The sequence below is a fragment of the Heloderma suspectum genome, chromosome 14 (genome assembly GCF_057233095.1).
Source record: "Heloderma suspectum isolate Gila_16-S chromosome 14, 16-S_ref, whole genome shotgun sequence".
NCBI lineage: Eukaryota > Metazoa > Chordata > Lepidosauria > Squamata > Helodermatidae > Heloderma > Heloderma suspectum.
The window spans coordinates 13,925,467-13,952,306 of NC_139471.1; the positions used below are offsets into that span (position 1 = coordinate 13,925,467).

A 26,840-nucleotide genomic window follows, 5' to 3' on the forward strand; every position below is an offset into this window, starting at 1 on the left:
ATGGCCTAAAATGTGAAAATGCACATTTGGGGGATTTTTGTGCATTTGGGGTGAAATTGCACATTTTCGCATGTGCGAATTGGCACAATTTTGTATTTGCACAAATACACATTTGCACAAATTCAGAAACTAAAAAAAAACCATTTGGGCAATGGGCAGACTGTGGAATAAAAGGCACCTAACAATCCACAAAACACAGACAGAATGGATTTTATATAACCCATACATCCCTACCCATCCCTACCACAAAGATGGCACACTTCACAATTTAAGGGCTAAAAATCTATGCCTTTTTAGTTTTATGAAAGCTGAGAGAGTCTTAGGGCACAATCCTATGCATGTTCAGACAGAGAAAAGGCCTACAACTCCCAGCATGCCCCAGCCAGGCTGGGGCATGCTGGGAGTTGTAGGCCTTTTCTCTGTCTGAACATGCATAGGATTGCACCCTTAGTGTACTGATTTTTGTTCCTGTGATGTTTGGAGAGTCCTGACTCTGGGGCAGAGGGTCTCTTGGTAATCTGAATTAGATGGGTGTCTAGTTTCTCTACCTTTATATCCCTTGGACTAAAGAGCAGTAGTGAAGAGCTCTTATTTATTATGGGGAGAGAACTTAGAGGGCTACTGAGTTACAACTTTGCCAGCTTCCATCCTCTGTCCACGCAACTCCCCTAGAGGGTTAGCATACCGTTTCTCAGCTACTTGGGTGTGAGATGACTAAGATTAGCTTGGCAGGATTTGTTCTTGACAAATCCATGGTGGTTTCTAGTGATCACTGCATTTGTTTCAGAGGCTTACAGATCGAGCACTTTAGAATCTGCTTTAGAATCTTCCCAGGTACTGAGGTCAGACTGAATGGTCTATAATTCCCCAGATCGTCCTCTTTTTTTGCCCTCTTTGAAGATAGGGGCAATGTTTGCCTTCATCCTGTCCTCTAGTACTTCACCCGTTGTCCAGGATTTCACAAAGATAATAGATAGCGCTTCAGTAGAGCTGTGCACAAATGGCCTCTTAAAATTCTCCAGGGTATTTGCGGGCAGATAAATTGGGACAATTTCACTGCATATCTCGTAGGGGAGGAGAAATTATCCAGCAGTTTCTCATACACAGGGCAGGGGTTGTAGCACAGGATCTTTCTTTTTTCCTAAGGGTTTTTGGTTTATTGCACTATTCCTGCAAGCGGCAACAGCATCAACTATGTTTTTGAGCTTACCTAATCACTGCGAGGTGGACGAGGGTGCTGTGTGGGTTTTCTCTCTCTATTACAAATCTTTCTACTGCTCTGTAGCCTCCCAGGCCCCAGCACTTGAAAAAGCCCCATGGGAGGAATTGCCTCATGATGTCTTCCTCATGATGGCTTTAACTGAAGTGCGGGAAGCTGTGGAGATGGCAGGCTGCCAGAGACATTATTGTACAATGACAGACAGGACACTCACGCATGCTTCTCAGCCACCTCATAAGTAAGGTAAGCACAAGTACCCAATCCCAACCCATGAGAATTTCTCTGAAATTTTTCCTCCTTTGAAATTCTTTTTGAAAGCAATCTCTTTTCGATTAAATTGAATGAGAATGGTGAAGAAATGTGGGAGAAATTTTCGGCACAGCCCGAGAGTCCATCCACTAGCCCTTTAACTTCCTAAGATGCAGTTCATCTGGACCCGGGGCTTGAACTCATTTAAGGAGTTTAGATATTCTGTGACATGCATTTGGTCCACAATTTTGCAAGTACATTTCCTAATAGAATGCATCTTTAGCACTATTTTCACCAATATATGTGTGTGCTGTCCCCTAATACACACATTTTTGTACAAATTTTCTGACTGGGGAATTCCATTACAACATTTGGAGACGTATGAATTTCAAAGGATAACTGTGTTTTGGTTGGCATATTGGATTGAAAGGGCAAACTGAATGCATTTCTTCCCCATTCCTAGAAGAATCCAGGAAATGGAACTTCTACCTACTCCATTCCAAAGGCTCCTAAGAAAATACTGGTCTGTATTGACAGGAAGATTGGCTGGACATGGATGATAGGACATAATCTGGTTTAGGAATGGTACTGATATAGAATATAAGGCCAGGCCAGGCTTGTGAAGACAAGTTTGGGGGATTATTCTAGCTAGACTTTAAAAAACAACAACCTCACAACCAACAGTATTATAGAAATAAATTCATTTCCAATTTGAAATCACTAAAATGCAAATGTCAGTAAGCAATAAATAAGATCCATCTTCCTACTAAATTGGTGGGTGGTTCTCTGTCTACATCATCCATCCGTTTATCCGTTCCTGCAGGATCCACATATGAAAACAAGGACAAAACCAAAATGTCAGATATATTTTCCAGCTTAAATCAGGGCAGCCAAAGGAAATAGTTGTTTCTTGTTGCTGCCAGGCCTTGGCCGGGCTCCAGGATGGGTTGCTGTTGGGATTTGGCTTGGAGGCACATAAACTAGGATCAGAAGGAACAACGATAATACATGTGGACAGGCTGGACTCAAGCAAGAGTTCAAGAAGGCATAGATTGATGAGCTGGCTTTGCTGCAAGGGCTTTCTAGGGGTCGAGATGTCCCGAGTGACTCAGAGGGTCAGTTGACAGTGTTCAAGTTGGGAAGTGTTTGCAGGCCGGAACTATCTTCCCAGAAGGCAGCCATATAAGGCCTTCTCTGCCTGGCCTCGTGAGGATCCAACGGGGGTAGGGCTCTGGAGATTGGTCGCTGGAGTCCCTGGTCTCCTGCCCCCAGCGCCTTACACTCTCAGGAATTGGTGGGATAAAATGCTGGTGGGATAAAAGTTTATAATGAGATATTAAGGACATTTGTCTACAGGCAAAATACCTGCTTATATATGGATAGGAAATCTGATCTGTGGAATGGACACAAGGTTTAGGAATGGATCCAGGGCCGGCCCAAGATATTTTGCTGCCTGAGGTGAGAGACCAGATAGAGCACTCTCCCATTCCATGTACAAAAACTGACTGGACTGATAGTTGAATCTTTCTTCAGTGCTGGCAGTGGACAGCATTCTCCCCCAACTTCCCCAAAGGCAGCAGGCTATCTTAGGGGGCGCAGAACAGGCTGCATTGCTCACAGCTTTCTTCTCCCGCATCTTGCTGCCACCTCCCAGCATCTGCCGCCTGAGGCCACTGCCTCGCCCTGCCTTATGGGAGGGCTGGCCCTGAATGGCTCCAGAGCATAGGCTATGTAGCAGGCAAGTCTGAGCTTGTCCTCAGATATGGTTCCAGCATCAGGCGTAGACACTGTCAAGCACTTGCCAAGGCTCACTCTCTGGGGTGGCAGCACTTTCAATCCCCTCATGCCACTCCTGCTCCTCCTCCTCCTCCTCCCACTCACCCTCACTACCTGCTCTCCCTTTCGGAGTGAGTGAGCAGTGGCAAGAATGAGGCAAAGACGTCGTGGGGACAGCAGGAGCTCTGGCGCCTGAGAGAGTGAGGAGGTGGCAGATCCCACTGCCTACCTTTCACATCTGTGAGCAGCAGGAGGAAGGAGCAGCACCTTGCAATACCTGCTCACTGACTTGATGCCCTGTCCCTCTGGGCAGCAGGCCGAGGGGGAGGCTGAGTATGGAGAGTACCAGAAAGGAGGATGGCTCCACTAAGGAAGTGGAGCATTGTGGGAGTCAAAACCTGGATCCTGGCTGAGATATACAGCAGGGCATGTTTGAGCTTGTATCTTGTACTGCAGATCCTGCGTTGAGCAAGGGGCTGCGGGGTTGGACTACATGGCCTTCAAAGTCCCTTCCAACACTATGATTCTGTGAATCCCAGCTGAATCAGGAACGACGTTACGTCAGGTCCTGAAACCCAATCCAAGCCCCAGAACCTGACCACCTGGCCCCTGACTCTTGCCAAGGTTTTACAGACAGCCCCATGCAACGTTTGGCCCTCGGTTCAAACTTTCGGAGGATTCGGGGTCAGCGCTCTAACTTAACATCTGATATTCCCGACTCTCTGTGATCTGCCCAGAGGATGTGACCAAGGAATGCCCCGAGAGCCCCTCACAGCTCTGTTGATCCACAAGGACATGGAGTCTACTCCTTTAACCCTTTCCCTCACATTCAGGGATGCTCTGACCGAGATTCCTGCACTAAGCAGGGGGCTGGGCTCGATGGCCTTGTAGGCCCCTTCCAACCCTACTATTCTAGGATTCTATTAAGCTGGACAGCCATCTGTCAAGGATGCTCTGACCTGGATTCCTGCATTGAGCAGGGGGTTGGGCTCGATGGCCTTGTAGGCCCCTTCCAACCCTATGATTCTATGCTTCTATGCTTCTTCAGCTGTGGTTTGTTCACTTCGACGTGGGACCGTGCCTTCGCTCCTTGGCAGACTCCGTGGCAGAAATGAAGAGGAGCCAGGAGGTGAGTATATGCTTGTCATCAGGCAGATGGTCTCCAAGGGGGAGCAGATGACTGCGGAAGCCAAACTGACGATACCGTAATTGATGACGCTTAAGGTGTACTCACCGGCCTAACTGAGTACGCCAAAGCTGTACTTACACTGAAAGTGTAAGCACTTTCAGCTGAGATATGCTGACATTTTGGCCCTGCCCCATTTGCTTTGGCCCTGCCCCTTTGGTCTTTGGCCACACCCACCATTAGAATGCAGCCTCCGAGAATGTCTCTCAGATGGAATTTGGCCCTTGAGCGGAAAGAGGGTCGGGGCGCCTGCTAGAGAAAATGATCGACTGCGCAGCTCAGGCTTCATGTCCTAACTGGGCATGAAAAACAAACATTCATCCTTCTCAGTTTGCTTATTTGATTGGATGCCTAGTTCCACTGCACCATTACTGGGGGGCGGGAGACCCCAAGAGCCTTGCTGGATCAGAATACAAAGGTCCATCTAGTCCAGTGTTCTGGTTCTTCCAGGAATCCCTCAAGGAGAGGCTGAAGGCAGCAGTCTGCCCCGCCCTGCTATTCGCCTCCAAAATAACTGGTGCTGATTGGAGGCTGGTGGCTCTGAAAATGCGCGAATCCCCCTAAAATGCGCATTTTCACACTTTAGTGCACATTTTTGGCTGGATTTTTTTTTTTTGGCATATTTTTCTATGATGAAATTTGCACCAAATTTGGGAAAGTTAGAAAAATGATCCGCAAGACTGTGGAATCCACATGATGGGAGAAGCTGGTCTGCTGAGGAATCGGTGGGTCGGATGCATGGCAATCTGGACTCATTTGGTTCCATTGTGGATTTCTCTGACATCCCTAGTCAGAACCAGTCAGAGCTGGTTCAGAACTTCCACACCTTGGATAGCTTCTTTAGAATTCTGACTGCTTCTCTTGAATAGAGTTCTCTTAGAGTTCTGACTGGTTCTCTTGGATAGTTCTGTCTGGTTCTCTTGGATAGCTCCTTTAGAATTCTGATTGGTTCTTTTGGATAGAGTTCTCTTAGAGTTCCAGCTGGTTCTCTTGGATAGTTCTCTTGAATAATTCTGTCTGGTTCTCTTGGATACCTACTTTAGAGTTCTGACTGGTTCTCTTGGATAGTTCTCTTGGATAGTTTTGGTTCTCTTGGATAGTTCTGTCTGGTTCTCTTGGATAGCTCCTTTAGAGTTCTGACTGGTTCTTTTGGATAGTTCTCTTGGATAGTTCTGACTGGTTCCTTGGATAGCTCCTTTAGAGTTCTGACTGGTTCTCTTGGATAGAGTTCTCTTAGAGTTCTGGTTGGTTCTCTTGGAGAGTTCTCTTGGAGAGTTCTGTCTGGTTCTCTTGGATAGCTCCTTTAGAATTCTGACTGGATCTCTTGGATAGAGTTCTCTTAGAGTTCCGACTGGTTCTCTTGGATAGTTCTCTTGGATAGTCATGACTGGTTCCTTGGATAGCTCCTTTAGAATTCTGACTGGTTCTCTTGGATGGAGTTCTCTTAGAGTTCTGACTGGTTCTCTTGGATAGCTCCTTTAGAGTTCTGACTGGTTCTCTTGGATAGTTCTCTTGGATAGTTCTGTCTGGTTCTCTTGGATAGCTCCTTTAGAGTTCTGACTGGTTCTCTTGGATAGTTCTCTTGGATAGTTCTGTCTGGTTCTCTTGGATAGCTCCTTTAGAGTTCTGACTGGTTCTCTTGGATAGTTCTCTTGGATAGTTCTGACTGGTTCTCTTGGATAGCTCCTTTAGAGTTCTGACTGGTTCTCTTGGATAGTTCTCTTGGATAGTTCTGTCTGGTTCTCTTGGATAGCTCCTTTAGAGTTCTGACTGGTTCTCTTGGATAGTTCTCTTGGATAGTTCTGACTGGTTCTCTTGGATAGTTCTCTTGGATAGTTCTGACTGGTTCTCTTGGATAGTTCTCTTGGATAGTTCTGACTGGTTCTCTTGGATAGCTCCTTTAGAGTTCTAACTGGTTTTGACTGAAACCCGGAGCAGATTCACTACCCCACTGACATCAGAGCTACCAGCCTCCACTGCTGGCGCTCCGTTGCCCATGGCCTCTGAATCTGGGTCTTCCATATATAAGAAACGTTTCTGAATTCTCTGACTACTGACCCTTAGGAAGCCCAAACAGCACCATCCATGCACAAGAGGAAGGTATCAGCATGCGAGGTTTGCAGAAGTACAATGTTCAAAAAGAAACTAAAGGATTTTTAACACTACGTCCTACTCCACCATACGGCTTGGACGCTGTGAGTAGCTACTCGCAGTGTCCGAGCCATAGGGTGGAATAGGACGTAGCGTTAAAAATCTTCTTCTTTCTTGGAATAGAGCTGGGGCCGGATACCGTCCTGCTCAGTATATCTTGATGCAAAACGAAATTAGAACACCCCCCCCCCCAAGCTCAATGGGGAATGAGCATGCCCAGTGGGATGCTGACTGATCGTTGTGGCGGGGGCAATGGGACTGAAAACTGTTGTAGTAGGGGATGGTGGTATTACAGCTACCAACCCAGCAAGGATCCCTAAGCTCATTATGCATCATGTGTTTGAAGGAGCCCTTTTGTCTGCCTCGATCGACTCTGTGCATATGCGTGTGTGTGCGCCTGTACATAGGCACACACTGAATTAAAATGCTCGCAGAATAAAATGGGCACTGCTGAGGGGGGCTTGCTTGTGTGGCATAGCTGTCCTGGGTGCATATCATTTCTCACTGTCCTTTTCAGTCTGCTCTGAAGCACGGTCTGGGTGAAGTCTGCATTGTAATAGAGAGGGCCATCCTTCCCAGCCTGGAAAACAAGCCAGGAAGCTCTTTGGAGGATTCTCCGCTGCTGCCTGAGAGAAGGAATAGCAGCTGGGGCGCTCTGACCTGCCGGGACTTTCTCCATCTTCTCCCAGATGGAACTCCAGAGGCAAGCATTTCTTGGCACGGGGGGTACATTGACGCAAGATGACTGCTGTTTCTGCCGTGACTCCGATGTTATGGCGATTTGGGTGGCTGAATTTCCCCACTGTTGCTGGGAACTGCTGTACCTTTTGAACTTTGGCCTATGAGGCATCCCCTTTGATATTTCCACAGCTGAACATGTATCTAGGAAATACCCCTTATTTACAAATACCAAAAATTGCCTTATCAATGCACAAGGGTGGGGGAGAAACAGCAGGCGGGTGGCAAGAAGTGGGACAGAAGGACTCTGAAATCCATTGAAACTGGGAGATGTGATGTTTCCCAGGGTTATGTGGAAGGGCCTCACATTTCTTGGGCGTCATTCTACTAGGAAAGCTGAGCTCATCCAGCCAAGCTGGGCCTACTTGGCTGTGATGTGAGGGGAAAGTTCAGACAGGACAAACTTTGAAGCCCAGTCAGAAGCGCTCACGTGATTCAAGTTGTTTCCTTTTTCACTTGGATTAGAAAAGGCTTTCTCCTGGGCCAGAAATGTTAATAGCTTTGGAATGGTGTCATAACTCTTAGTCTTTTGCAGCTGATAATACTTGTGTTAGTTTAAAAACAAACCTCTGTTCTCAGAACAGCCGCCCAGAGCTGTAGGTGGGTGGGTGACTGGAGGAGCTGAACAGGATATCCCGGGACCATTTTCTGCCTGTTTAGTTTTCATTTTAACAAATGAGTTTCTAGCACAGGGGTGGGGAAACTTTTGTGTGTGTGTTGAAAGCTGTGTTGCCTTGCAATTAACCTGTGGGAGTCCACATGCTGGTGGTGGATGGAGCCAAAGCCAGGAATGGATGGAGACACCCTTTTCCTGCCAGTCCTTCTCTCTAGGGATGCTGGAGGAATACGATTTGGGGCTCAAGCTCTGCAAGTTGTTGCCAGCTCAGACCCCCCGCCCCGGGACGCCAGCTTGCAGACCCCTGGGCTTGCCCAATTTGGCGCACGCTCAATCAGGCAAGCTCGCAGTTCCCTGCTTCTCTGTGAGCTGTCATTTTACGCAAAATTGCAGGCAAGCCTTTTATGGACATTGCCATTTGGTGTGAAATGGTGGAGGCAAATAGCACAATTTACGCAATATCGCATGTGCAAATCATCTATTTAAACCCTTTTAACCTGCACACATTGCATAAATCGCACCATTTACATCCGCCATTTTGCGCCAAATGGCAATATCCGTAAGAGGCTTACTCACCATTTTGTGTAAAATGGCGGCTCATGGGAAAGCGGGACGCTGCTCGCCGGGCACTTGTGGACCCTCCAGCGGTTTGCCCCATGAGCCTGCTAGGCTAGGGTTGGGCAAGTGGCAGGGCAGTTCACCCATCCCTACTTCTATCTCTCCTCTTGCAACCCTCTTTCTGTCTCTGCCTACTTTTCCTCCCACCCACTGGTCTGCTGGGGGAAGGACAGATTGCTCTTGCCAGAGGTCTGAACTAATGGGATGCAGAGGGCTTCTGAACCATAGCTCAATGGCAGAGCCCCTGCTTTTCATGCAGAAGGAAGGTCCCAGGTGTGAACATGGGCATCTCCAGGTAGGTCTGGAAAAGCTTCTGCCTGCACCCATTGCTGCCAGTCAGTGTTGACAATCCTGGGCTAGATGGACCAACGGTCTGACACAGTATAAGGCATCTTCCTATGCTCTTAATTTAGGCCCAAGTCCTGCAGGTTGCCTCCTCCCATGCTACCTCCTTGACCTGTGAAGACAGATACGAGAAAGCGTGCTGGCTGGGTTCTGGGCCAGATGCTGGCATTACCCCTGGTGAGACAGAAGAACATGAGAAGAGCCCTGCTGGATAAGACCAAAGGTCCATCTAGTCCAGCTGTCAACTAGGGACCCACCAGCAGGGCATGAGTGCAACAGCACCCTCCCACCCATCTTCCTCAGCAACGGGTGTACATAGGCTCACTGCCTCTGGTATTGTAGGTGGCACATAGCCATCAAGACTAGTAGCCTTTTCCTCCGGGAATTTGACTAACCTCATTTTAAAGCCATCCAAGTTGGTGGCCATCACTATGTCGTATGGTAGTGAATTCCATAGTTTAACGGTGCTTTGTGAAGACGTTCTTCCTCTGATCTGTCCTGAATATCCCACCAATAGGATGACCCTGGGTAGTGGGGGGGGGCAGTGCCAACTCTCAGAGCCCCCTGCTGCTGATCTTCCTTGACTCTTCTTCTTTGCCTGTCTTCTCTGAGAGAATGAGCGGTGATGGGAGCAAGGAGAAGGGACAACTGCTAGTCCCCATCTTTCCTTCTGGACAGCAGTGTGCATTGGGCAAAGACGGGGAGGGCAAGGGAGTGGACAGTGGTGGACAACAATGAAGAGGAGGAGGAAGAAGAAGTAGCTCCCTTGGAGAGGGGCTCTGCTGAGGACATCTTGCCCAAAGGCCACACAAAGCCTGGAGCTGGTACTGGTGCAGACAGTGCCTTATAGTAAGGAACTCGATTCTCTGAGTTATTCTTCTTCTGTAGCCAAAAGGGCACCACTGAGGTTCCCTCAAACCCACAGATACCCCCTTCTTCTGTACAGAAGGAGGAGGTTTCTGCAGGCTTGAAGGAATGCTGAGGTTTGCAGAAGTACAAAAACACCTTTAGAAAAAATAAACCTAAAGTAAGTGTGTGTGTGTGTGTGTGTGGGGAAGCATCCTGAAACGACCCAGTGAGGACTGAGCCATGGAATGCTGAGTGTCTGCTGGAGGGGAAGGAATTAAAAAAGGGGGGAGTAGATGGGGAATGGAATGGCATTCTGTGGAAGAGAGCATGGCTGGCTGGGAACCCTGAACAGGAGCACTCCACGCTGCAGGATTTTCTTGTCGTTCCCGTGGTTCGACCCAGTTGTTCACTAATACAGTTAAGTAAATGTAAGCAGATTAGACTATCTGTATTTATCCTTCCAGCTGGGCCCCCTTAGACCCTTACAGACTGGCAAGGTGCATTGCCTGATCCCCTTTCCCTTGTTTAGTACCCATGGCTAAAGGCACTTCTTTGCTCGCCGTATTCCCTTACTCTGCAATGGCCTCTCCTGCTTCTGAATTATCAGTATCAGTTCACTGACAGTAATTCTTTCCCTTTAAAAAGAAACCAGCTGGGATTGCTGAAAGGGATAGCATAATGGAATAGGTTGTCTTTGTTACCAAACAGCTGATAACTCAAATGCATTCTGCAAAATTTAATCTTTGCATTGGCCAGGGGGAATGTTCTCTGCTGCACACTAAGCACATGATTTTTTTTTAAAAAAGGCAACCACAGATTCCCCACTGAAGGCCAGGGGTGCCCAACCTCCCCAACCCCCAGGCCTTAATTGTGGCTCTACCCCACTGACAAATTTATTTCCCCAGATAATTCTTTCCTCTCCCTCCTCCAGATCCCTCTTTCCACTGAGGAACATATGATCTGTGTCAGGCCTATTGGGATATGTGTTTACGTATATGCGCATGCACATTCCTGTGGACCCCAACCCCAGACCTGGGTTCTTGTGAACTGTCCAGAGAGCATTGGCATAGAGTGGTATAGGGATGCAATGGATGAACCTTGAGTCAGCATCACACACGGCCCTGGAGGCGGAAAATGTTGTGCACCCTCGCTGAAGGCAAACTCGGAACCAAATCTGGGGCAGCCATTTCAGAGGGAGAGGTGCTAGAAAACAGCCTGGTCTCAGCAATTAGAAGCCTTCAGTAAATGTTGATGCTTGGACTCCTTTCAGGTGATGGCCCGACAGCTGTTGACGATCTACGGTGGCTATTACGTCCGGCTCTTGATCAGCAGTCAGCTCCCAGAGGTCCCTGCAGGACGACACATAGCACTCGGCCAGGCCCCCTGCCTCTGCCAATTCATCGAGACCTTGGTGTTGGGGAAGCGTTCCCCTTGGTCCAAGCTGAGGTGATCAGTTCAGGGTGAAATGGCACTCACCTCTCCAATGCATTGTCCCAAATGCAGAGTATCAACTGGCACAGGCAGGAGAGCTTCAGTCTGGGGCGGAAAGCAGTGAGTCACTCTGTCTTCCATGTGCCAGAGGTGGCCAGCAGAAATTTTCCAGAAGTCACTTTTGCCTCCTTTGAAGGAGCAACTGTATTGCTCCATTAGACCAATGGTGCATCCATCACACATGGCTGATGGCAGCTGTCCAGGGTTCCCAGACAGAATACTTTCCACTGGCCACAAGTTCTTGAAGCAGATTCAAGGAGTTTTCCCAGATCTCAGCCCACTATATTTACTGTAACGGTGAAGCTGTTTGTCATGTGAAGTCATGTAGGAGGCTGCATCTTCTCACTGGGAAAGCGTGAGACCAAAGTGATTGGTCAACTTGAGTTTGTTTAGCTGCAGAAAAGGTCTAAGCAATGCTTGGATCTTTCCAGACACCCTTGCCTATTAAAAAATCCTGCCTGCCTTTCCAGACATGTCAGAATTGCAAAGCATTATCTCAGTCTCATCCGTTTCTGGGGGGTAGAGGGAACTGGTTCTGGCTGAGGCGAAAAGAGATGGTTCTAGAAGTTATGTACTGTGGATGGTGGGCAGTGGGACTGGCAAACTGGGAATTCCCTTGGTCTTCATCTGATCTTGGACACTCTGTGCAAAGTGAAAATGGTAGCGCTGTTAGACCTTTGCTGGTCTTGGGGCCCTGACAAATGCCCAACCTAGCTGCCCTCTGGAGCTTGCCTTGGTATGGCTGGGCCAGTCTTAGCTGTCCTATGGGATTAGAACTACACTCTTATTTTCTTTCCAAGCTGTAAATGAACAGATATTTGGGGGGAAACATCATTTACCTCCAGTTCTCTTTCTGCCAAAGGACACTCACCCCATGAAGGCTTCCCTGTACTTTCTACTTCACGGGAGATGGCTTGGTCCTGTGTTCAAGAGCCAGCAGGAGGAAAGCACAAAGTGTGTTACTTTAGTAGGGTATATGCGAGAGCTTGAAAGAGCTTCTTTTGAAAGAGAAATCACTCCCCCTAATAGCAAACCTCATGGGATGACTGCAGACGGACTGCAGGCAGCTATGTAGCCAAAAAACAGGCCCTTGGGAAAATGAGAGGGGGAGATCTCAGCGTGGCAGGAGGGAAGCCAAGGTTTGCAGAAGTAAACAGCATTGTTAAAAACAAAATCTAAGGGAACAAAAATAAACCGAGTTAGCCCAGTGCAGGTTGAGCTCATGGGATGCTTAGAGCCAGCTGGAAAAGAAAACCAGAGCATTGGGTGGTGGTGGTGGGGGGGAGTAATGGAGTGTCCTGCAGGAGGGTACATTTGGCTGGAACACTGAGCACTTCTAAAGGGTGAGTAGACATGGCAACGTTTTGCTGAAGATGCCACTGGTAATAGTATATTTCACGTTAACACTCCCGTCCTGAACATATTTTCTCTACATTCTCTTGGCTTTCATGGAGTCCAGCATGTTTAAGGTCGCAGTCCTATTAAGGCTGAGCTATTTGTCTGGGGGTGGGGTGGGGTGGGGAGTGCTTTCTCCTCCTCAGTGTGCCCTTATATGTTTGTGCTGTTGTAATACAGTTCATAAATAATTCCAGATGGGGAAAACAGTGACTACCAAAGACCTACAACAACAATATAAATCCTCCTTTAATAATTGCAACATGTTTCCTTTTTCTCCCAATTTATCATTTTATCTTCTTAAGGCCTATCTCTATGGGTACCACAGGCAGGGCAAATTCGGACACATTCATCTCCCCTCAATGGGGAGTTTGAGAACCTGTCTTCATGATTGCCTGTGATGATGCAAGAGGGAGTTCCCCTTTGTGGATTTAGCAGCCTTGTAGTTTCTCAAACAGGAGCAGCACAGGATCTTGTTCTGTTGGATGAGCTCTATGCGGTCTTCTATCCTCATGTCCCAATGGGCCGGGCCGCCGTGGGGATGCTACATTTCTCACGTGGCTCTGCCATTCTGGGCCGGCGTTGTCATCCACTTACTGGGGAATCTGCATGAGAAAAGGGGGGAAAATAATGGAGGAGGAACCTGAAGCCTGTTTGAAGCCTGGGAAAACTCTGTCTGTCTGTCTGTCTGTCTCTCTATCAAGAGAAAGAGAGCGAGGAGAGTTCCAACAGGGACAAATGAGACTCCCCAAGAAAAGGTGGTGCTGTTGTGCAATGGTGCCATCAGGGTAGGATACTGGGGCAGAAGAACAGGACTCTACTCTGCGGAATGAGTAGCCCCCGCCCCCATGCAGCTTGCAACCTTTTGAGAGAAGTGAAGTGTGTGTGTGTGGAGGGGTCAACAGTGGAGGCTGGTGTCTCCGATGTCAGGGTGGTGGTGAATCCACTCCGGGTTTCAGTCAGAATTCTAAAGGAGCTATCCAGGGTCGCTGCCCCCGTGACATCAGAGTCACCAGCCTCCCCTGGAGTTCAGTGAGGCCTACTCTCAAGCAGGTTCAGTGAGGCCTACTCCCAAGTAAATTCAGTGAGGCCTACTCCCAAGTAAGTTCAGTGAGACCTGCTCTAGAGTCTAATATTCTCTGAGTGCCCCATGGTGCGGCCTATGCAACCCCATGCTTCTCTTCAGTATGCCTGTGTACACCAGTTGCTGGGGGACATGGGCAGGAGGGTGCTGTTGCACTCCTGTCCTGCTTGTGGGTTCCTGGTCGACAGCTGGTTGGCCACTGTGTGAACAGAAGGCTGGACTAGATGGACCCTTGGTCTGAGCCAGCTGGGCTCTTCTTGTGTTCTTATGTTCTCTCCTTTCCCTTCTCCCACCTGCCACTCCATTTCTGGCTCCCTCTTTCGCCCTCCCTGCAGCATCTCCCATCTTGTTCCTCTCTCCTGTCCTTCTCTGTACTCAGTCTGTCACTTTGCTCCCCTCTGCCTAAATTCCAGTGTATCGCAGGGCAGTGAAATGTACCCTCTCCTCAAAAGCAAGGGGGCACTTTCAGAGGGCACCTGCTTCCCTGGATCAGGCTTGCATGCTCAGTAGCTGGCCACACCCTTTCTTCCTTGCAATTGCCTGCAACTCAGTTTGAAGAATTGCATTGATCATGGTGCTATTTGGGGAGGGCTAGTGCTCATTGATGACTCAGGCACTGTTCAGGGGATTTTTCTTCCAGAGGAATTAAAAGCTATGCGTTTATATGAACTTGAGAAAGTCCTCTTTTTTGGAATGGATTTTCTGCCAGTGATTTGTAGCTGGAGGTTGAAGTGGTATCAACAGCATTTATTGGAATTTGGACTTTGCATATATTTCTACAACTATATCTGTCTTTCATACATTAATACAATATGAGTAGTACCACCATATAATTAGGTCTTTGTATCTGTGCTGTTTAAAGCAACACTGGAACAGGATTTTTTCTTGCAAAAACTTGATCTTGACCAAAAATTGACCTTGAGTGAGATGATGTGAAAGGGAGGAGTCATTTTATAAGAAGCACGTTTCTTCTTTCTTTTTTCCATAGCTAAAAAGCCCCTTGTTGTTGTTGTTGTTGTTGTTGTTCAGTCGTTCAGTCGTGTCCGACTCTTCGTGACCCCATGGACCACAGCACGCCAGGCCTTCCTGTCCTGCGCTCTCTCCCGGAGCGTGCTCAAGTTCATATTCATTGCATCGGTGATGCTATCTAGCCACCTCATCCTCTGCCGTCCCCTTCTCCTTTTGCCTTCAGTCTTTCCCAGCATCAGGGTCTTTTCCAGAGAGTTTTCTCTTCGCATTAGGTGGCCAAAATATTTGAGCTTCAGCTTCAGGATCTGTCCTTCCAATGAGCACCCAGGGTTGATTTCCTTTAGTATGGACTGATTTGACCTCCTTGCAGTCCAGGGGACTCGTAAGAGTCTTCTCCAGCACCACAGTTCGAAAGCATCAATTCCCCTTAGGTTTTAGCTTTTCCTCCTGATCACCTTGGAATTGCAGTTAGGTACACTGTCATTCAGAAGATGCTTTCCTCCTCCCAAGTAGCACAGTGAAAGGTTGGTTTAGACACCCCCACCCACTCTATTGTCCTTGTGGGGATGAGTGGGAGTCCAGGTGAGGTCCATCTTTTTGACGCTCTTCCACCAGCAGGCAGAGATGTTCCCATCTGGACAAGCTTTTGACCTTCAAGCTCAGGTCAAAAGCAAGACATGGAATCATGGGCTCAAGTGACAGGACGCCAGATTCTGGCTGAACATCAGGAAAAACTTCCTGACTGTTAGAGCAATACGACAATGGAACCAATTACCTAGGGAGGTGGTGGGCTCTCCCACGCAGGAGGCATTCAAGATGAGGCTGGACAGCCATCTGTCAGGGATGCTTTGACTTGGACTCCTGCATTGAGCAGGGGGTTGGACTCGATGGCCTTGTAGGCCCCTTCCAACCCTACTCTTCTATGATTCTAAGCTGACTTCAGTTTCATTGGGAAAAGTTTTAACCAGCGGAGGCAGGTGGCTTCAATGTTGGTGGGGAGGTGAATCTGCTCTGGGTTTCAGTCAGAACACTATAGTTGCAAAGCAGTTGGATAGCTCCTTTACATTTCTGACTGGTTCTGACTTAACCCTGGAGCGGGTTCACTGCCCCACTGGCATCAGAGCCACCTTTTTTCTTTTCTTTTTTTTAATGTTTTGAGTATAATTTTGAATGTTAACTTCTATTTTATTGCTGTTAGCTTCCTGGAGCACCATTGGTGGTGGAAAGGCAGGACATTAAACCAACCAACCAACCAACCAACCAACCAACCAACCAACAAACTAATTAAATAAATAAAGGAAACTGCCTTGTACTGTGTCAGATGATTTGTCCATCTAGCCCCCTATTGTTGACTCTCACTGGCAGAGGTTTTCTGCACCACCTGGTCCCTGATCCTTTTGGCCAAAGAGCACGGGGATTGAACCAGGGGCCTTCTGCATGCAAAACAGGAGCTCTGCCACTGAGCTAGCTCTCTCTTGCTACCTGCTTGACTGCTCTGTTTATAAGGTCACAAGCATCAAATATCTGATCCAGCCATTCGCTAGAATTGATTTCTGGTCCACACAGCAGAGAAATGAGTTCTTCTTTTTGCTGGCAGAAAGAGGGGCAGAACTGTAAAGGCAGACAGTTTTGCATTTGTGAGTTAAGATTGCAGTTGCACAAAATCTTAGGGAGGCGGTGGGCTCTCCCACACTGGAGGCATTCCAGACGAGGCTGGTCAGCCATCTGTCAGGGATGCTCTGACTTGGATTCCTGCATTGAGCAGGGGGTTGGACTCGATGGCCTTGTAGGCCCCTTCCAACCCTACTATTCTATGATTCTATGAAAATACATCTGCTTTGGCTTTAGCGACTGGGCAGTATAGAAATGTAATAAATAAAGAAATAAATAACTGGACAGCCACAGTGGTGATTAAAGGTACTGGCTGTTTTAGATTACAGTTGCCATCTTGAAACCTGGAACCTGCCCCCACCCCCCAAGACATGGGGCATTTCTACATGAGGCTTTTATTGTGCACTTGTGATTGGTCACTCATGGTTTTTTGCGGGTCCTTTATACGACATCGTCAACCTTCAGGGCTCCTCCCGTGCCATTATAGTGACATAATTCTCAACGGGGATAATGCGATAAGAGATTTTATCATGCTTTGAATCTCGATACATTTCTGGTGAATTTCCAGAATCCTGCTTTTTCACAGCACCATCGAGTGGCTGTATAATGAAACATATAGAACTTGCCAAGAAGGGAAGAAAAGAACTGGAAACAACCACGTGTAAAGGAGGGCGATCTTAATTTTGCAAGGAATCCAGAAGCAGAAGCTCTGGTAAGGGTGTGGGGATTTTAATGTAATGTGGAGAAGCTCATGCTCCTTTAAAAGCACAATCCTATACATTTCAACTCAAGACGTCCTATAGCATTCAATAGGACTTACCCCTAGGTAAGCATGTATAGGAGTGTAGCCTTAATTTCCCAATATACAGGAAGAGGAAGCTGCTGTGCATCCTCTAGATTGGGTTGTCCCATCACCTGTTGTGGAGGAGGGATTCCAGGTGTGCTGTGTAGCTGGTAGAGATGTGCACAAATGTCCTCTCAAAATTCCCCACCATATTTGTGGGCAGTGGCTGTGTGTGTGTTTGTGTCAGGGGTGGGGGGAATTTCACCAAATTTCTCCAGGGGGAGGAAAAAATCTCTATCCATTTCTCAGGGTGTGAAGCTCCCTGTCACTTAGCCCCCACTTCACTTCAATGCCCAAACATACACAGACGAGAGGCTTCAGTCTACAGCTTTTAATCCATTACTTCTAGGGATGGCGGAGAATTTCTCCCCGAAACTTCGGGGGGGCCGAGCGCCAACGTGTTCGGCCCGCTGAACAAGTTTCGGGGAGAAATTCTCCGCACCCCCCACCCCCCGAACCCCCCCCTGGGACGGGACTTACCTTTGGCGAATGTCCCTCCCGGCGGCGGGTCCAGCCGGCGGTTCGGTGGGTGTTCGTGCGGGGCGGGAGCGGCAGCCGGTCTTTCGACCGGCTGCCGCCGCTGCCATTCCAATAAAAGAAAAAAAAAAAACGCCCCCGTGATAGGCTACGTGACGATTAACGTAGCCTATCACGGCTAGATTTGCAAAGTCAGCCGTGATAGGCTATGTAAATCGACACGTAGCCTATCACGGGTGACTTTAAAAAAAAAAAAAAAAAGCGCGTACGGGTAATGGCGGCCCCCATAGGGAGCCGCCATTCGCGTTCCTTATTTGGTTGCTGTAGTCTACGTAAAGATTTACGTAGACTACAGCGACCAAATAAGGAACGCGAATGGCGGCTCCCTATGGGGGCTGCCATTAGCGTACGCGCTTTTTTTAAAAAAAGTCACCCGTGATAGGCTACGTGACGATTAACGTAGCCTATCATGGCTGACTTTGCAGATCTAGCCGTGATAGGCTACGTTAATCGTCACGTAGCCTATCACGGGGGTGTTTTTTTTTTTAAAAAAAAACTTTGGAGTTCGCAGCCGGGCGAGGCGGGAAGCCTCCCCCCCAGCCTGAATTTCAGCCGGGCAAGGCAGGAAGCCTCCCCCCCCGGCCTGAACTTCGCGGGGGGAGCAGCGAAGTGCCTCCCCCCCCACCGCGAACAAGCTTCGACGACAGGTAAGTGACTTTCGTCCACCCCTAATTACTTCACAGGGTCATACAGATGCAAATTCTCAGAAAAATGCCCTGTCTACAAAGGAATGCCTTGAGGGGATCCAAATGGAATTTACGAGAGTTGCCTGCTGTTTCAAGAGGGAGGCGGTCTCGCTAGTCTAACTTAAGGGGGGGAGGTCCCTCTCTTCTCGTGAGGCCTCTAAGCACAGCTTCTCATGCAAGGCCAGTTGGGTAGACGATCTAAGTTCCGCCCCTGCCTTCTCTCCCTTTGCTCTGCGCCTGCGCCTGGCATCTATTAGGTCAACCTCCTGTTCGCTGCCTCTCACGGGTGAGGGGGTGAGGAGGGACCCTCAGGCTCAGCCATCTAGACATTTGTAACCTGAGAAGCAGGCCTACTCATATCTGGACTAGCCTGGGAACACATCTCCCCCATGACTGATGGTTCTTGTTCAGAATCTGAACTGCCATCCCACTCCCTGTGCTCAGAAACACCCCTGACACTCCCCAAGAAACACGGCTTCTTTTTTTCCTCCCAGCCCCCAGAAAAAAAAGTCGCTGTTTCCACTGCTGCACAGTAGTGTAGTGAATTTTGATGTGCAGGCGCTCACCATGACAATCCACATAGCCGCACCCCCAAGGAGAGTCAAAGATCGTAGGCAACTGCATCGATCCATATCAACAGACCAGGTCTAGGAGGTTTCATCTGCTAGGAACAGGTCTTTTGTAAAGCTAATGTATCGTAATTGCCCATTGAAGACCAAGGCACCCCCAAATAGTCAACATTACAACATAAGGACATCAGAAGAGATCTGCTGGATCAGATCGAGGTCTATCTGGTCCAGCATTCTGTGCCCACAGTGGCCAGCCAGCTGTTCACTGGGAACTAGGGATGGCGGAGAAATCTGCCACGGACTCCAATGAGGCCGGATCTGCCCCCCCCGAGTCCGTGGTGGAATGGACTACCCCCCCGCCACCCCCCGAAATCCCCCCGGGATGGAACCTACCTGGCGGCGGCTGGTCCGGGTTGCCGTCTTTGTTCCGCAGCCATCCGCTGCTGGGCTGCGGAACAAAATGGCGTCCGGTGTAGCAGATGCCATTTGCGTCCATGCCATTGGCCATGATTGGCTACATAAAAGACTGGCTGCGGCCAGAAGTCTGGCAGCGGCCGGAGCCAGCCAGCAGCTCCGCGGACTCCCCGCGGAGCGGAGCCAACCAGGGAGGATTCCGTCGGGAGGACCGTATTTCCTCCCCCCACCTGCGGACCCCCCCCACGGACCCCAGGTAACGGCATCCGTACATCCCTACTGGGAACCCACAAGCAGGGCATGAGTGCAACAGCACCCTCCCACCCATGTTCCCCAGCAACTGCTGTACGGAGGCTCACTGCCTCTGGTACCGGAGGTGGCACATAGCCATCAGGACTAGTAGCCAGTTAAAGCCTTTTCCTCCAGGAATTTGTCCAACCCCCTTTTAAAGCCATCCAAATTGGTGGCCATTCACAAGGAATACATTGTTGCTGGGGAAATTAATTTTTCCTCAGCTACTGTGAAGACTGCAGCTAATTTCAGAGGGAACAGGGAATTCTGATGGGGGGTGGTGGTGGAGGCAGATGACATCAGCATCCCTACTAAAAAAAAGTGCCGGCTCTGTGTTCCTGTCAGGCCTGGCTGCCATTTTGTATCCCCCACAATGCCATGGATCTCGTGTTTTTCTGGGGGAGAAAATGGCGGCCGCCGTTAAGAAATGGTGGAGGATATGTGGAGAAAATCCTGCAAAATTGACTTTCTTCTTTGCCGGAGGGGGTGGGGTGGGGTCTCAGAAATCTCAGAAATCCCATTCCTCCAAAATCTAAGCAATTTCAACCCAGGTCTAGTAGGTGAAAATGAGCATGGCCAAGGAGGGGAAGATGGGTGGGAGAAGCCTCCGTTGCACAAGGAAACGGAAAGGAATGTGTCCTGGCAGTGAATTGCTGCCGGTCCCATTTTAGGTACTGTTTGTTTTATGGCATGACACAGCAGAAGTGGAATCTACTTTGTTCTTATGTGTTTATGGCATACATGGCTTTGACAACAAACTTCGAACAGAATGGTAATTAATAACAGGGAGAGAGAGAGAGAGAGAAGAAGAAGAAGAAGAAGAAGAAGAAGAAGAAGAAGAAGAAGAAGAAGAAGAAGAAGAAGAAGGAGATAAAGGAAGTCATATTCCCGGAGATACTCCTCCGCGGTTTTATGTTGCTGTGATCCCGCCCCCCCCAAGAGCTGCAATATTTCCTAAGAGTTTGACCAATTGAAATTAATTAGCCCTCTTATGTCATTTCTCGCCTGAGAAGCCTCAGTGCTATTGCTTCTGGATTCCGTATTTGGGATAGGCAGTCTTTGAGGAACTTGTTTTTTTCTCAGGGGAAAAACACTGAGGCAAACGCTGAAATGGTTACCTCTTCAGGCCCATGCAAACTTTATGTTAGCCAAGTCCTCCTGTTAATTTGGCCCCGTTTAACGCCAGGACCTACACCAAATGGGTTCAAAACACTCAGCTAAGTCCAAACTAAGTAACCAAGCTAAGTCCAAACAGGCAAACATAGCCCCGGACAAAATTGTAAGTTGAAATCTATGTAATGCTTCATTTGAGAAAATTACAGCGTTAAAGGAAGCAGCATGGCAGTTATATAAGCATTAGCAACTTTCTGTGTAAGTACAGGGAAAGAATAACATGAGATTAATTAGAGAGATAACAACTTGAGTTTCTAGCATTGTTATGACTCATGCTTCTTATCTTATCTTGGTGGTGATGTTTGCCCATTTGGACTTAGCTTGGTTACCCACTGGGGTGTTTCAAACCCATTTGGTGCAGCAGCTTGTGAAGCTAAACAAGACCATATTAACACCTCCCACCCTGCCATTGCCCTGGGAAATCCAAAGAGTGGGTGGGTTGCCCCACCAGCCCCTGTAGCCACAATAGCTCCAGGAGCCACTCAACATGCTCTCAATAGTTAAAGATTTATTTACACGGTTGCAGGAGCTGTGGAGGGGATCTCATCCCAGTCTTCCACTTGAGGCAGGTTCTTTTCTACCCACAAGGGACCTAGAACCAGCACGAGGTAGTGCAGCCTTTCCCAGCCTGGTGCCCTTTGGGACAACAACTCCCCTCATGTCTGACCACTGGCCATGCTGGTTTGGGCTAATGGGAGTTGATGTCCAAAACATCCTGAGGGGGCCAGTTTGGAGGGAGGCTGCTCTAACCACCTTCTCCAACCTGGTGCCCATCTGCTCCAGCATGAGAGTTGTAGTCCAACAGCATCAGGAGGCCACCAGGTTGGAGAAAGCTGTATAGTTGACCCTGACCTAGTTGGACCCATGTTCTGACTTGGTAGCGCATGATAGAGGTGTCAAAAATTGGAGGAAAGTGGAGATAGAGATGTTTTTCTTCCTTTCTCGTATGAACCCAAAGTTGGATACTGATAGGCAGGAGATCCAGGACAGCCAAAATAAACGACTCTTTTGCATGCAGCATATTAATAATTTACTTGCAGAATTCACTCCCATGGGATGCAGTGAGTCTGGGAGCTTAGATGGTGAGCTCAGACCAATTCAGGGAGGAGGAGAGGTCGAGCGATGGCTCTTAGCTATGGTGACCCAATGAAACCGCCACAGCTTCTGTGCTGTGGTGACTCAATGGACCCTGCTAAATCCCAATTGCTGAGTGAAACTGGGGAGGGAAATAGTGGGGAAAGTCTATTACCTTCTGGCCCTCCTTGGACTTCCCAAAAGCCTCTGGTTGGCAACTGTGCCACAGAACAGTGGATTCAATTGGCCTTTGGTCTGACCCCACAGGGTTCTTAATCAGATGTTCTACAGAGATGTTCCAGTTCCACTTACCTTTGTCCTTGGGTTGGGACAAAGTTTCCTGCTGCTGCTCCTCCTCTTTGCAGCAGTGGCAACAGCAGCGACTGATTCTTGCTGCCACATAGCTGCAGGCTGGTGAGACAAATAGAAATGAAATCAACTAACATTGACAACGTGTTAACCCAGCCCCATTTATTCTAACGTCGAAAACTCTGTCACCCAGCCCCATTTAAAAAGGCAAAGAAAGTACACACATGACATTGCAGATGTTTATTCTAACCCAAGCTAAATTCCAGTGTATCTCAGGATTGTCAAATGACCCCATACAAAAACAGAGGATGTCTGCTCCTCTGTTTCAGAGGACGTCTGCTTCCTTGGATCAGGTTCATTTGAAAGCCTTCCTGGTACATATTTTATCCCAATAGGTTAACATTGGGTTAGAGAGAAAAAAAAAGGCCCCCGATGAGAAAAAGGACCCCAACGAGAAAGATCAATAGATTTCTTGGGATACTTTTTGGCTTAGAGGGAAAAAAAGGACCTCAGTGAGAAAAGGACCCCAATGAGAAAAAAGGACCCCAATGAGAAAAAAGGACCCCAATGAGAAAAATCAATAGATTTCTTGGGATATTTTTTTGGCTTAGAGAGAGAAAAAAAGACCCCAATGAGAAAAAAGGACCCCAATGAGGAAAAAAAGGACCCCAGTGAGAAAGATCAATAGTTTCTTGGGATACTTTTTGACTTAGAGAAAAAAAAGGACCCCAATGAGAAAAAAGGACCCCAATGAGAAAGATCAATAGATTTCTTGGGATACTTTTTGGCTTAGAGCGGGAAAAAAGGACCCCAGTGAGAAAATGACCCCAGTGAGAAAAAAGGACCCCAATGAGAAAAATCAATAGATTTCTTGGGATATTTTTTGGCTTAGAAAGAGAAGAAAAGACCCCAATGAGAAAAAAGGACCCCAATGAGGAAAAAAAGGACCCCAGTGAGAAAGATCAATAGTTTATTGGGATACTTTTCGGCTTAGAGAAAAAAAGGACCCCAATGAGAAAAGGACCCCAATGAGAAAAAAAGGACCCCAGTGAGAAAGATCAATAGATTTCTTGGAATACTTTTTGGCTTAGAGGGAAAAAAAGGACCTCAGTGAGAAAAGGACCCCAGCGAGAAAAAAGGACCCCAATGAGAAAAATCAATAGATTTCTTGGGATATTTTTTGGCTTAGAAAGAGAAGAAAAGACCCCAATGAGAAAAGGACTCCAATGAGAAAAAAGGACCCCAGTGAGAAAGATCAATAGTTTCTTGGGATACTTTTTGGCTTAGAGAAAAAAAGGACCCCCATGAAAAAAGGACACCAATGAGAAAAAAAGGACACCAATGAGAAAAAATCAATAGATTCCTTGGGATTTTTTTGTCTGAGAGAGAAAGAAAAGGACCCCAATGAGAAAAAGGACCCCAATGGGAAAAAAGGACACCAATGAGAAAAATCAATAGATTTCTTGGGATTTTTTTTTTGTCCCAAGCTTGTTTTAGTCTTAACAACAACAACAACAACAACAACCACTCTGGATGGGTGCTCAAACTTTTGGCCCTGGATCAATTTTTTGTTGGATTTTTTTTTTTTTTTTTAGAAACCCAGCATTTACCAAAGATTCGTTTGGGGTTTAGTGGCAGTTTTTTTTTTTTTTTTTTTGTCCCAGCCATTTGTGGTAGGCCTCAAGAAAACTGTAAATGGTGAGTGGCTGAAATTTGGGGACATTATTTACTACTGTGCAGGGGACAAATGTCCTAAAGGGACTACATTGTAGGTCTGATTCTGAGTAAATTCTGCAGCAAAATGTTTATTAGGGTATAATTGCAACCTCAAGGTCTGACAGATGAAGTTTGCAGAATACACCAGTGGTAGGGAGGGAAATAATGGGATTCCATATAACATGCAAGCTGGTCACAAAAATGAGATTGGGGGTGTGCTTCTCACAGTGCTGGGATGATCACATCTGCCATTTAGTTCAACTTCCACTTTATTACTCCACATGAATGGTTTTCATGGTATTACCAGCCTGACTGTCTCGAGTACTGTGAATGGGCCTATCCCTAAAGTTTGGCGTAATAGAGCTCATGACAATAAAAAGCTGTATCAGCTCTTAATGGCTGGAAAACTGTCCAGTCTTTGGAATGCCGCACCCATCAGAATCGAAGAAGGGGCAGAGGGATATCTTGACACGGTATTTTTAAAACCTGGGCAGAGGGATTTTATTTTTATTTATTTATTGCATTTATACCCTGCCTTTTTCCCTCTTGCAAGGAACCCAAGGGGGCTTACTTTCTCCTCCTCCTCCTCTCCATTTTGTCCTCACAACAACAACCCTGTGAGGTGGGTTGGGCTGAGAATCTGTGACTGGCCCAAAGTCACCCAGTGAACTTCCATGGCCGAGTGGGGACTAGAACCCGGATCTCCCGGCTCCCAGTCCAACACTCTTGCCACTACACCACACTGGCTCCAAATTGTGTTGGTGTTTTCTGTAGAGGGCTACTCCTGTTGATCCTTGGGAACCTGATACAGAATTAACATTTGTCATCCCCCCGCCCCTCCACAACATCCTCGCCCATCATGGGCAGCTCAGGCCGCTTACCCACCATGGTTTAGTGTTACATCTGAACCTAGCCACTGAGACGGTTTGCATGACACGAGAGTGGTTAACAAACCACCCAGAACCAATGACCTGTTCTAGGGTTGGTGGGTGGTTTGTTAACTAACCCAGCCACTCACCCTTACTGACTTTGGATGTCACAATAAGCCCCACCCTGGGAAGATAATTATGTAAATTGAGCAGCATGGGGGTGGTTAACAAGCCACTGTGGCTCATTAACCACCCTTGTGTCATCTGAACCCAGTCGTAGGGGCTGTTCACACAACATGCTAACCCACCCTGACTGGTTGAGTGTGGGTTGTTGTTGAACCTTGGGTTGTTTGTTGAACTGTGGGTTAGCATGTTGTCTGAAGTGAACCCAGGACATTTTCCACAGGGGGGCTTGTTAACTACCCTGAACAACCCAACAACAAACCATGGGTTCTCAAGGTGGGTTGTTCAAGAAAAATAAGCCACACTGCATGGTTAACAAGACACTCTGTGGAAAATGTCCAGGGTTCAGACAACACGCTAACCCACAGTTCAACAGACAACCCAGGGTTCAACCACAACCACTCACACTCAACCACTCAGTGTGGCTTAGTGAGTTGTGCGAATCCAGTCATAGTCTGACCTGATATATGGCAGTTTCCCGAGGGACTGTTGCTCAGTGGTATCGCACATGCAGAAGTTTTGCATGCAGCAGATTCTGGGTTTAATCCCTGGCATCTCTAGTTAAGAATCTCGGGTAGAGGTCTTGGCAAAGACCTCTCCCTGCCTGAGACCCTGGAGTCCTGCTAGTCAGAGTAGGCCAGAAGTGGGGAAACATCTGCTCTCAGGATCTACATGGCCCAGAATACTGGACTAGATGGACCCTTGGTCTGATTCAGCAGGGCTGTTCTTATGTTCTTATGGTTTTGAATAGAGCCCCAAGATCTGCATACACTTAAAACTAAAGAATTCTGAGCCCTGGAATTTGATTTTGAGCACCAGAACTGAACGGAGAACACAGTCCTTCCATGCAAAAATCCACTCCTGGTTGATACCACAAGCTTTCTTTATTTTAGTAGTATAATTTCAGGCCAGAGGGAATCATTTTGCTGTTGGTATTGTTAGACATTTGGGCATCAGCAATCTTTGCTGATTTACTGCAAATCGCCCAACGATCTACCAACCAATCCAAATCTACCTTCTGCCTGTCCCTGGACTAGACAGTGTTGGGGTGGATGGAGAGTTAGTTTCATAGAATCATAGAATAGTAGGGTTGGAAGGGGCCTATAAGTGAGTTTGATCTGGTATACACTGGATTCCTTTGTACCGAATGCAAGGAAGGATGCCATTCCTGTCCAAAGTGCTTCCGAGCTACATTGGATGTGGAAACATAGGAGCAGGTAAAAGATTTCTAAGAAATCAGCTTCGAGTTTGGATTAGAGTTGCCAACTTCTTTTTGGAAGAGATTCTGTGCCTTTAACATTGTACAACAGGCAATGACCCTCCCTCCACACTGGGAAAAAACAGGTTAGGTCCTCTAGTAGCAGTGGAAAATGTAATGCCTGGGAGAGAGGAACAAGAAAGATATTACTCCAGAGCTGTCTTCCCCAACCTGCTGCCCTCCAGATATTTTGGACCACCTCCCAGCATTCCTGACCACTGGCCATGCTGATGGGAGTTGAAGTCCAAAACATCTGGAGGGTACCAGGCTGGGGAAAGCTGCTCCAGAGGAACCCCCCACCCCCAGTGAGAACACCAGTTCCCCTTTCTATGATTTCCACCCTCGCTCACTGTTCCAAACCCTCTTCGTAACCGAAAACTGGCTTGGCTTTAGGTAAAGCTGTTCTTCACTTACCATTGATAATAACTCAGACCATGTTTCTTTGGGCTTCAGGTAGTATCTCTCTCCTTCCTCTCCCGGTGAGTGTGTGCGTGAGCGTGTGCGCGTATGTGCCTTCCCCCTTTTCTTTGCAATCAGCAGGTTTATTTATGCCCGCAGTGTATTTCCTCTTTCTGCTAACTCATGGCATCCCTCCCTTCAGGGTGTTGCCCCAGCAACAT

General features: G+C 47.8%; 1 protein-coding gene and 1 long non-coding RNA gene across 19 annotated transcripts in view; one reads left to right on the forward strand and one right to left on the reverse strand.

Moving 5' to 3' along the window:
* Nucleotides 1-26,840, forward strand: part of TMEM268 (transmembrane protein 268) — a 116,199-nt gene that overhangs the window by 50,478 nt on the left and 38,881 nt on the right. For 7 of the 13 annotated variants that reach the window (XR_014785953.1, XR_014785952.1, XR_014785954.1 and 4 more), the window contains exons 11-13: nucleotides 4,293-4,373; nucleotides 7,099-7,284; nucleotides 11,018-11,193. Coding sequence is in view for 7 of the 13 variants with exons in the window: in XM_084821415.1 (XP_084677541.1) it covers nucleotides 4,293-4,373; nucleotides 7,099-7,284; nucleotides 11,018-11,193 (443 nt within the window). In the remaining 6 variants the exon portion in view is untranslated. Of the gene's footprint in view, nucleotides 1-4,292; nucleotides 4,374-7,098; nucleotides 7,285-11,017; nucleotides 11,709-12,100; nucleotides 12,238-26,840 lie in introns of those variants that run through there. The other 6 variants (XM_084821418.1, XM_084821419.1, XM_084821421.1 and 3 more) reach the window with 4 other exon arrangements.
* Nucleotides 1,395-26,741, reverse strand: LOC146335717 (uncharacterized). 6 transcript variants are annotated; one of them, XR_014785962.1, is made up of 5 exons: nucleotides 26,635-26,741; nucleotides 22,198-22,296; nucleotides 12,273-13,238; nucleotides 12,110-12,158; nucleotides 1,395-2,775 (listed from the first exon to the last, which is right to left on the reverse strand). It is a non-coding gene; the product is annotated as an uncharacterized LOC146335717 (long non-coding RNA). The 6 variants fall into 6 exon arrangements; XR_014785960.1 differs by lacking the exon at nucleotides 1,395-2,775 and adding an exon at nucleotides 10,007-11,583; XR_014785959.1 differs by having other exon boundaries at nucleotides 12,110-13,238.